The sequence below is a fragment of the Cheilinus undulatus genome, linkage group 6 (assembly GCF_018320785.1).
Source record: "Cheilinus undulatus linkage group 6, ASM1832078v1, whole genome shotgun sequence".
Taxonomy (NCBI): Eukaryota; Metazoa; Chordata; class Actinopteri; order Labriformes; family Labridae; genus Cheilinus; species Cheilinus undulatus.
The window spans coordinates 6,620,183-6,632,358 of NC_054870.1; the positions used below are offsets into that span (position 1 = coordinate 6,620,183).

The window sequence follows — 12,176 nt, forward strand, 5'->3', positions numbered from 1 at the left end:
TCAAAGTGATGGAAACTATCCTGGACAGTATTCTGCAGCTTAGAATTCTTTGTTTTTTAATAATTAGACATCTGAGTGGTGTACAATGATACTGCTGGTTCTGTAGAGATAATGCCACAAGACATGCTCTGTGAAGCTTCAGTTCAACTGCACAATTATATTATGTTATATTACATTAAATTATATTATATTAAATTGTATTATATCAAATTGTATTATGTTATATATTATATAACAGTATATTATATTATATTATACTATTTTATGTTGTTATATTATTTTATATTATATTACAGTATATTTTATTATATATTATAAAACAGTATATTATATTATATCATATTAAATTATATTGTATCATATTATGTTATATTACAGTATACTATATTATATTGGTCTGTTGTTTTATGTTATGTTATATTTTATTACAGTATATTTTATTATAATATGTTATGTTATTTTAATGTAATGTTATGTTACATTATATTACATTATATTAAATTTTATTATATTTCAGTATATATTTTATTATATTGGTCTGTTGTTTTATGTTATGCTATGTTATATTATATTACAGTATATTATATTATGTTATGTTATGTTATGTTATGATATGTTACATTATATTATATTATATTGTATTATATAATATTTTATATATTATATTATATTATATTATATTATATTATATTATATTTGATTAGATTACAGTATATTATATTATGTTATATTATATTACATTATATTATATTTTATATTATATTATATTTGATTAGATTACAGTATATTATATTATATATGTTATGTTATGTTATGATATGTTACATTATATTATATTATATTATATTATATTATATTATATTATATTATATTATATTATGTTATATTATGTTACATTATATTCGATTAGATTAGATTAGATTACAGTATATTATATTATTTATGTTATGTCATGTTATGTTATGTTACGTTATATTATATATTATATTATATTATATTACATTATATTTGATTAGATTACAGTATATTATATTATGTTATGATATGTTACATTATATTAGATTAGATTAGATTACAGTATATTATATTATATATGTTATGTTATGTTATGTTATGATATGTTACATTATATTATATATTATATTATATTATATTATATTACATTATATTTGATTAGATTACAGTATATTATATTATATTATATTTGGTTTTCTTCCAACAGAGAAATAAGTGAAATACATTTTTTATCATATAATTCATGTGTGAGATTTAAAAAAAAAAACCAGAATATCAAAGAATAGAATACTTAATGTAACATTCTTTTTTCACAACACTTGCACTAAGCCACACAAATGGGCAGGGAGAAGAATGTTACATCACCAGTGTTCCATTGTCTGATCTTCCATTTTTAGATCCAAGCATAAAAAAATATAAATAAAAAATAAGAAACTGGAATCAGTTTATCTTTTTCATTTTTTAATTATTATTAATTTTTTTATATCAAACTGCCTAAAAAGGGCCAGAGACAGGTTTTTTTTTCTTTTTTCTTTTCTTTCTTTTTCTTTTTTCTGAACAGTTATTGGAAAACAGCATATTTCTTGATTTTGGATTTCTAATTTCAAAAATCAAGAAATTAGCTTTTTTCCAATAACTGTTAAAAAAACAGTCCTCTGCCCTTTTTTAGGCAGTTCGATATGAAATTAAAAAGAAAAGATGGATTTCTTATTTTTCCTGTCTGGTCTGGGAACACCTCGGCATCCACCAGCAGGAGTTGGAAAGCTAGGGAAAGGGGCGTCTGGGGGAAATTGCTCAGCCTGTTACCTCGCAACCCAGCCTGGATAAGCAGATGGAGATAGATGGATTTTTCATTTCAAAATAAAAATCAGTTGTCTATAAAATAAACTGAGCCTTGGGGACTTGTTAGCATTTTTAGAAGCCTAAAACCAAGCAGGACTGCACTGACTTGGGTTAAGCTGCAAAAACCCCCGTTTGGACAAGGCGTGACTCACCGTCTTGTATCCGCCCGGCCAGAGCCTCCGAGCTGAAGCCAGCAAACACCACGGTGTGCACCGCCCCGATACGGGCGCATGCCAACATGGCCGCCACTGCCAGTGGCGACACCGGCATGTAAATGGCAACCCTGTCGCCCTTCTGGATCCCATGGCTCTTCAAGGTGTTGGCGAGGCGGCAGGTCGTCTCCAGCAGCTCTCTGTTGGACAGACAGCACCACATTGATGGTGATAGAGATATTTTTCAGCTCGATATCCTCTGATTCTGATCTGCTGGGTGTTTACGCCTCCACACCAGTGATAGCTAAACTTAGCTCCAGCCCTTATTCCTAATTTCCTTGTGATTTTTTAGAAGAAGTCAGATGTTTCCCGATGATTGCTGATGTTGGTAAAGATTTGCCCCTTCCACAGTCCCACTAATTCACCAAAATAATCAAAGAATTCCACTGAATGTTTGCAGGATTGATATCTGACAGATAAACGCTGTGATTAGATAAAAAGATGATGGAGAGATAAAGCTAACTATAAGAGAGAACCATATTTTGATAAGACAAAGATCAGTATCATAGGATGCAGTGAGACAGTGCACATATACTGATAAGCATGATGGTAAATCCTGTACATCTAGGGTGGATTCAAGGAATTGATCACTGATTAGATCCTTATCAGTGATCTAGAGCAGATGTGTGCACTCATTCATACCTGTAGGTGACCTTCACCTCAGTGCCAGGCTCATCTCGCTCCCAGATCAGGGCCACTCGGTCTGGATGTTTCTCTACCTGGACATCTAGACAGTTCACTGTAACACAGATGGATACACACAGCTCAAGTACATTCTGCTTTGGCAACAGTAGGGCATCATTGGTTCACAAAAAATCTGTGAAAATCAGCGAAAATCAGCTCAGACGCTGCTTGAGTGTCTAAGCTGCCTGAACGCCACGCAGATAGAAGAATCAGGTGATGAGTATAGGAAGCATCAGAAACCAGTGGAAAACAGCAGGAACCAGTAGAAAGCACCAGGAACCAGTGGAAAACAGGAACCATTAAGAAGCATCAGAAACCAGTGGAAAACAACAGGAAGTAGTGGAAAACAACAGGAACCTGGAGGAAACAGTGGGAACTGGTAGGAAAGAGCAGGAACTAGTGGGAAACAGTAGGAACTAGTAGGAATCAGCAGGAACTAGAAGGAAACAGCAGGGACCAGTGGGGAGCAGCAGGAACCACTGTGAAGGGCCATGAAGCTAGCGGAAAATGTCAGAAACTAGTAGGAAATCTCCCAAGCTAGAGGAAAACATCCTGAAATGGTGGGAAATCTAGGAAGCTAGTGGAAACAAAATGAACTCGTGGGAAGACGCAGGAACTGGTAGGAAAGAGCAGAAAAAAGTGGGAACCAGTGGAAAGGGCTTGAATTAGTTGAAAATGCAGGGGACTTTGGAAACAAGCAAAAACTCCATGAAAGACACCAGATGGAAGCAACAGGAGATTGTGGGAAACACAAATGCAGGAGCCAGTGGGAAGCAGAAGTTATCAGCGGGAAGCAGCAGGAACTTACAAAGCATCAGGCAGCCCTAGGAAGTGGCAGGCAGCAGCAGGAAGCATTAGGAAGCAGTGGAAAGCAGAAAGACGTATGAGGAATCAGTCTGATCTGGTAGGAAACAGTAGGAAGCAGCGGGAAAGGGTAGGAACCAGTCGGAAACATCAGGAACCAGTGGAAAGCAGGAAGCAGTGGGAAATAAATCAACTAGTGGGAAGCAGTAGAAAAAAGCAGGAACTTGTCGGATACTTCAGGAATTAGTGGGAAGTGGCAGGAACAAGTGGGAAGTCATGCAAAGCTTCACAAAGCTTTAAAAGCACCAGGAAGCTGTAGGAAGCAGCAGGCATCAGCAGGAAGCATAAGGTGGCAGAGGAAATCAGTAATATGTGGTGCATTGGATGCATTCTTACACATTAATGGTTCACTCTACATGTTACCAAACTTCACACAATTCAGAAGATCTGCTTTTAGTCACAACACACAGAACAACTGGACTTTGTCGCATTAATACCACTGAGACATTTCCAGATTTTAATTTCAGAGCTTATTGGTTTGAATTATCTTTGCTTTCAATATTTTGTTGTTTCTGCAGTTTTTATTCATTTCTTATACTGTTCTAATGTATTAATGTCTCAATATTCTGATGTTTCATAGATTATTTTTACTGTCCTAGTTCTCTGGTAACACCCGATCTACCAGATTTCTCGGTTTCTGCTGTTGTCCACCCTGGCATCTTTGTTGCGTCGGCATAATGTGTGGTTAGAGGATCTGGATAAAGGATGATGATTCTGTCACTTTCTTCCTGTTATTACCTCCGCCAAAGAGGTTATGTGATCGGGTCCATTTGTTAGTTTGTTAGTTAGTTTGTTAGTTTGTTAGCAACATAACTCAAAAAGTCATGGACGGATTTTCAGGAAATTTTCAGGAAATGTCAGAAATGGCATAAGGAAGAACTGATTAGATTTTGGGACTGATCCAGATCACCGTCTGGATCCAGGAATTTTTTAAAGGATTCTGTACTATTGGGAGATAGGTCTGTGCTGTTACCACTTTACACCAGGACATGGTGGACATGAGTAACTTATTTAAAGTTTTGGAGTGTATAGACTTTGTATGACACACATCCTCTTGAGGAGACGAATCGGAGTGTAACACAGAGAAAGACAGCGAATTGTAGCAACAATACTCACAATGCTGGGAGGAATAGAGGAATATTCACCATCTGCCATGACTTTCAGTCGTCCGGTGAGACCATGGGTGCTTCCGCCGTGACAGTCCACGCCACAGTCTGGTGCAAAACCAATGCTTTACTTCACTGTGTCTCCACCCCACCGGGGAGGGAGTAATGGATGAATTAGATTTTGGGAGTCATCTGGATCACCGTCTGAATCCAGGAATGTTTTTAAAGGATTCTTCACTGTTTGGAGGTAGAGCTGATGGCGGAGGTCTACACTCTCTGAGTGCTTTTCTAGTTTATTCTGTAGCTTACATTGTTAAGGACAAAGATGAAGGACCAGAGGGATTTAAAGGGTGCTAGGGTGTCCCATGGGGAGATTTTTACCACGTGATGTAAAGTGACTTCTGACGCCTGTTTGCTGTTGTTCTAGAGAACACATGGAGGCTATAGAGAAAAAATAATTTTCTATTAAACCCCCTGTTTTGGCCCTTATTGAGCAGAAACGATCCCCTCGCTCTGGTGGTTGTTGAAACATTTCATGTCGTGTTGAAAAGAAGCTCAAACCCTCATCATCATCATCACCATGGTATCAGTGGTGTTAAAACAGACACATGAAGATGAAAACTGTCTTCATTTATGATGACGATTGAAAATTAATCCGAAAATGGATTTAAGGCCAAAGATCCTGTTTGGTGACTCACGCAGCAGGTTTATAAAATAATTTATGTATCAAGAGAAAATCAGATACAATAGGAGTAATCCAGCCGTGGTTATTGGATTATAATTGGATTATTATCAGAGACAGAAAAACAAGAGTGGAGGATGAAGACACAAAACAGTCACAGCAGGGGTGCTTTAGAAGGAATACAGAATCTCTGCAGAATATTCTCTGGATTTATGAAACCAATAAACATAAACTTTTATGAAAATTGATGAGAGAAACCAAGCTGAAGATGTTAGTGTCCTCATAGTAAGAAGGATTCTGGTTTCAATCCCGGCCTGACAGGGTCCCTCTGTTCTCTCCTCTTTGTTTGTCTCAACATGTCACTTCTGTGACAAGTCCAGGGTCTAACCCCAACCCTTACCCACTGACAGCTGGATCAGCTGATCCATGACAAGAAAGACCTCCAAAAACCAGACCAGAACCTGTTGATTCTTTATCAATATTAGAACTAAGAGAACAGTCAGGATCGCTCATTCCCAAACTCTGCATCATGACCCACAGGTGGGATTTTTCCTGGTCACCCACCAAATGAATTTCTTCCCTACAGTGCTGAATGACATTTATGCCTGCAGTACTAAATTTAGGCCACATGGGGGAGCACCACCCTATCACACAGCCCTTATCATCACAATAAAACACAGAACAAGACTCTACCACCTACTAGACGGTGCTGTCCGAGCTGCAAGCCACTGAAGGATGGTAGAGCTTCCAGCAGCAGGATGGCGGTAGAGCCTCTATCTACTGGATGGCAGCAGAGGTTCCAGCTACTGGATTGTGGTAGAGTGCCCCGCCACATGATTGCGACAAAGCTTCCATCTACTGGAGAATGTTAGAGCTTCCAGTCACCGGACAGTGGTAGAGTTTCCAGCCACTGGATGGTGGTATAGCTGCCAGCCACTGGACAGTGCTAGATCTCCCAGCTAGCTGACAGCAGTAGAGTTGCAACCTACTGGAGGATGGTAGAGTTTCCAGCCACTGGATGGTGGATGATCTTCCAGTCACTTGATGGTGGTAACATCTCAAGCCACTGGACATCAGTACAGCTTCCAGCAACGATGCAAGGATGACGGTAGACCTTCCATCTACTGGACACTGGAAGAGTTTCCAACAACTGGATGGCAGTAGAGCTCCCATTCACATGATTGTGGCAAAGCTTTTATCTACTGGATGGCAGTAGAGCTTCCAGCCACTGGATGGCAGTTGTCTTTCAAGACACTGGACAGTGGTAGAGCTTCTGTTTACCGGATAGGGTTAGAGCTTCCAGCCACTGGATTGCGGTAGAGCTTCCATCTACTTGATAGCAGTAGAGATTCCAGGCACTGGACAGGGGTAGAGCTACAGTCACAGCCATGGATGCCTGGCTAATAAAAAATGTTTACATTGTTCCAGACCAGGGGGCAAATATGCAGAGAGCCTTTGTGACAGAGGTGAGGTGACCTTTTTTAGGCTTGTTAAAGCATTGGTTTGAAAGTGAGTCCAGCATTAACGTTAGCCAGGCTAGCACCAACCACAAGCCTAAACAATAAGCTGAGGACGGCACAGAAGGCAGACTGGATAAGTTTAACATAAAGATGTCAAACATCTGCCATATTGGCTTTTGTTTGAAACTCTGTGATGGTGTAGAAACGTGTTTGTAAAAGTGTTAAAGGGGTCAAAAACTTTATTTATTTTTGCACAGTTAACCTGATTAATGATCTAGAGATCAGGACAGTTCGGGACTGGGCCACAGTGGCTTGGTACTTTATAAGGTGGATTATAAGGAAACACTGGTCTAGACCTGCCCTCTTACTTCCTTACTTTAAGGGTTTTTTTCTCTACGTTTTACTTTCTTTCTTCTGTTTGTCCTCATATGGGCTAGAGCTGAACCACATGGTAAAATAATCTAATTGCAATTATTTTGACTCACTGCAAATTCAGTATGAATTGTTTTATTGATGAGAATGATGATTTTAATTATTTCTCACTTTTTAAGACAAACATCTAAAAATGTGGAGACTAGGATTTTTTGCGGATTGTTCTAGAAAATATTGACAGTTTGATGTTTGCATGATGTTTCAAGCAGAACATCTCACCTGCAAAAAAAAAAAAAAAAGTACTAAACTGGTATTATGAAAGACACTTCAGGCTGAAGAAATATTGCACCTTTAAAAACATCGCAGTAGCACATGTTGTAATTTGATCTAAAATCCAATTAATTACCCAGCCCTAGTCTGGCATTGGATTTGTTTTTGTTGAATGATTTTTTTTTCTCGTTCTAAACCAGTCCTATATCTTTTGTTTTTATATTTGTTTCCATGATAGTTTAATGACGGTCCAGTAGAGAAAGAAAAAACTCTGAGGGGAAACAACAGGATGATGGATGTTTACTCAACACTCATAACATGATACCTATGAATAACACTAACAGGTTATGATCAGATTTTTCGGTGTAATTAAGAATTTTTCTGTGGATCTGTCTTTCTATACAAAAATGTCAAATATGAACTGGTTTACATTTCTCAAAAGGAGACATTAATTTATAACTCATTGTCTGTAGCTAACCAGCTTCCTTATACATTTAAATCTCAACAACAGCCTACTTCCCAAATATAAACTTATAGTCATAATTACCAATCATTTTAGTCTTACATAATCTAAAATAGTACAATTGTAATCATTAAATAACTAATTCTATGTTATTACATATAAATTAATGATTTTATTCTAATTAATGTAATTCTTTATACATACATACATATATATATATACATACATATATACATATATATGTGTGTGTATATATATATATATATATATATATATATATATATATATATATGTATATGTATATATGTATACATACATACATATATATGGTGACTTTTAATTTTAAAAAGGAGTTTTCTTTTATTGTTATGCAGAAACTTCTGCTGTAATAAAGTGATTTTAAAGCCTAATTTAATCTTCAGACCAGCAGATTTCCTCTCTTTATTTGATTTTTGTTTCTTTTGGTTTCATATAAAAATGCTGATCTGATACAAAGACAGAATAAATCCAATCAATAAATCCATTAATGACGTCATCGAGCTGAAAAGTTGCTTTCTCTTTGATGAAGTTTTCATCTGATTCTCCTCTAACAGGTGGTTCATAATTAATGATTATTGACTGACTGATTACTGATCAGGACTTCTGATTGGTCACTGAGGACCGTTAACTGTCAAACCATGGAGCTGATTGATTAGTTTGGCTCATTGATCACTGATTAGATGATCGACTATCGATTAACCACAGTTCTCTCTTACCGGAAACGTTAATCTTCCCTCCGGTGAACCAGCTGATCTTTCCTCGGCTCAGCTCGCAGTCCCGGACCCGTGAGAACGGTTCCACCCAGCGGAGCCGATCGGCGGCGGCGGAGCCCCAGAAACGATCCGGATCAGTCACCGAGAGCCGGTACAGGTCCCGGTGGGAGAGCCGGAACAGCTCCGAGTTCCAGGAGCCCGGAGAGGCCGTCGGGGGGAAGGAGGACAGGAACCGGGTCCGACACGGTCTGAGGGTCCCGTAGAGACCCCGCAGGGTCCTCAGGAGTCTGGTCCCTCTGCAGGGAGCGGCCATGATGATCCTGCTGCGCGTGCACGAGGGTCGGACTGACACACTGTTACACACACACACACACTCCCTCTCTCTCTCTCTCTCTCCCTCAGGTGAGCTGAGAACATAAAACTAACCTGGGGAGGAAACGAGTCACGAGACTTCAAGGTGACTAGTCAAAAGCCTTTGTACGGAGGCCCTGAGGGTCAAATAAACACATGTTTTTTTTAATTAAGGGGAAAAATCACAAGCCACCTTAAAAATAAAGTTATTTTCTCTAACACACACGTCAGGTGGCTGTGGGACTTTTTTAAAAACAGCCCTGGATATGTCAGAGATTAACAACAAAACTGATTTTGGCACTTTGGTTTTTTGTTTGTTTGTTTGTTTGTTTGTTTGTTTGTTTTTTTGTGAAGTGTCTGATTGAAAATTTTAAGCCATCTATAGACAAAAACGTCCACTGATAAAAACTGCTATAAAGATTTACAGATGAAAATTCTCACACTCCTCTACTGTTTTGGCTTAAACCTTTCAATCACCTTCAGTCCGGTTTAAAACTACCAACCATACAATTATTTTCAGGATTTTAACCCCTTAAATGCCAGTTTAAATACTGGTGTTGCAGTTTTAGATCAAAATCATATACTGAATATGTTTTTTTTTTCTATTTCATAAAAGGTTAGCATTACTTCGTGCAGGGCACGCTAATCACACACCCAACCATGATCAGCTGACAGCCAGCTAGTCCTAATTAGTGCCTCCCATCACCCACAGCCAATCACGGCTCTTTCTGTCAACACAGCGGTGTATCTAAACATGACGTATTTCTACTCATCTCTGCTGCATTCATGCTGATGCACCACACTGCTGCTGGCAAAGCCTAGCCTCCTCCACCCCACCCCCCCCCCCATAGCATAAAGCTTGTTGCACCCTCATATTGAAATTCATGCTAGAATTGATTAATTGCTTTTGAACTATGTTACTGTACTCAGTGTGCATTGTCATATATGTATCCATCCATTGGGGGGTTTGTTGCTATGCAGTCTCTGAAAAGTCAAAGCATGCGTCTCTACTAAACCAGGAAGCATCTTTTGTACGGAGCCTTCTCCGCCAAGTAAAACTAGAGATCCATTTTGCAATAAAGTGGTCAAATGTATGATGAGAGTGCTCCTGACTGAAATACAGTGATTGGGGGCTGGAATAACTTTTTAAATTATATTTTTTGATGTGTCCAAAACTAGGAACAAAATTGATTTTGATGCATGATTTTCAAAAAACTTCACTTTTAGACTGAACAGTTACAGTTGGTAAAAAGAGTTGTGTTAACTTAAAATCCCAAACAGCATATTACAACAAATTTTTATTATTTAGTAAAGAGTACTGTAAGCATTTTTCATCATTGTACTCAAATTATTTGACAATCATACCTTAATCTGCAGTTTTCCCAGAATGCCTTTGGGCATGAGACACTTTTGCACCATGGGTGAAGTTTCCCACTGAAATAGAGAAGTCTCTCCTGTGGGGAAAATCTCAGCATGGATGATGATGCTATCACAGCAAAGAAGCATTTTCTGGGTCAAATGATCTTGCTTTAGGTGGCGTGATTGTTCAAGATTAACCCTTTATGACCCACCAGAGAACAAGTCTGCCAGTGCACATCTTTTTTGAGTATCTGAATTGGCTATACACCAATACAACCCTTACAACCCAAACTTTAATGAGATGTATCTAATAACTCCGTAGTAATTGCTCTATTGCTCAAAAGTGCAAAAGAAAAAAAAACACTAGAAAAATGAAAAGGGTTTTTACATATTTTCCTAAATATAGAGATGTCATAGCTGTATCCCTCAGAATTGTGATTGTAAAAAAGTTGCACAAGATCATTTCAACCCACAGAAAAATAATTTCCAATGTGTTCATAACTCCATTTTTGAAACACTCATCTTTATAAACTCTGGCAAAAATGAAAATAAAATAAAATTATGCCTAATTGGAAAAAAGCATCTTTAAAAAAAATAAACTACTTACAGTAGTCAGATCAAATCTCTAAGTGTGCCAGGTACTTTCGAGCATACACGTTTGCAGAAGACCATGTTGAAACAATAATAAGTGCAACTCGTGACCTGCAAGAAAACAACACAATTATAGCTGAGATTACATTATATTATATTGTTTTAATGTGTGCGCTTTATACTATTTCAGCAAAACAAGGAAGGATCTTTCTAGAAGGAAACAGTACTCTGGAACACACTGAATGTGTGATATGTTAGCGTTACTGCTCTGGTTTTATATGCAAAAAGAATTATTGCTCTATCTCATTTGGTTACAATTCTACCCACGGTTAAAAATAGATATGCAAATGGGAGTGCCGGCAATCCCTTAGGTTTTAAAGGGTTAATATGTGAACGAAAATGACAATTACAGTGGATGAGAAACATGTAAATCACTTAGTTTAACTTGAGTAAAATCAACTTAAAAAATATTTCCACTACCTAAAAACTTTGACCTAATCAGTTATAACAAATATTTTGAGTATTTTCGACCTGTCTGGTGCAACAGTGGAATAAAATATCACAGTTTGTTGATAATCTTTGACGGATCCAGAACTATGCATGAAACAAAAACCCAGCTCGCTGACATTTCATTTTTAGAATATAACTTTTTCTCACAAAGAACAGTGACTTCTTGTGATCAAATTGACATTTAAAGGGTTAAAATCCCTAAAATATTCAAATATTTGGTGGTTTTGATCAGGAATGGAGCAAGATTATTATAGTTAACTAAACTAACTAAATAACTAAAACTAAAATTCAAAAATCCATTTAATTAAATGAAACTAAATAAAAACTAAGCTTTACCAGAAAAAAAAGAAAACTAACTTAAACTGTAAAGTGTGCTTACAAAACTAACTAAAATAAAATAAAAATGAAGACAAAATATCCTTAGTTTTAGTCTTTGACACAAACATACTGACTGGAACCTACACACACGTCTGGGGAGAGTAAAATTGCCTGACCTGATTGGTTAAGACTTCACACAGTGGTAGTTTTATGTCTGGAGTTGTATTCAAACATCATCATTAAATAAATAAATGATAAGTGAAGAGTGGGCTGTTTGAATATGTTTTTAAAATGTATGACATTCACTCAGCCCTGACATCTATCT

General features: G+C 37.2%; 1 protein-coding gene across 1 annotated transcript in view; it reads right to left on the reverse strand.

The window, feature by feature from the left end:
- Positions 1-9,101, reverse strand: part of LOC121511249 (acetyl-coenzyme A synthetase 2-like, mitochondrial) — a 34,127-nt gene extending 25,026 nt beyond the window's left edge. The window contains exons 1-3 of the mRNA XM_041789851.1: positions 8,726-9,101; positions 2,712-2,808; positions 2,010-2,209 (exon numbers count right to left, since the gene is read on the reverse strand). Coding sequence (XP_041645785.1) covers positions 2,010-2,209; positions 2,712-2,808; positions 8,726-9,035 — 607 coding nt within the window. The 5' untranslated portion in view covers positions 9,036-9,101. The remainder of the gene's footprint in view (positions 1-2,009; positions 2,210-2,711; positions 2,809-8,725) is intronic.
- Between the last annotated feature and the right edge of the window lie 3,075 nt (positions 9,102-12,176).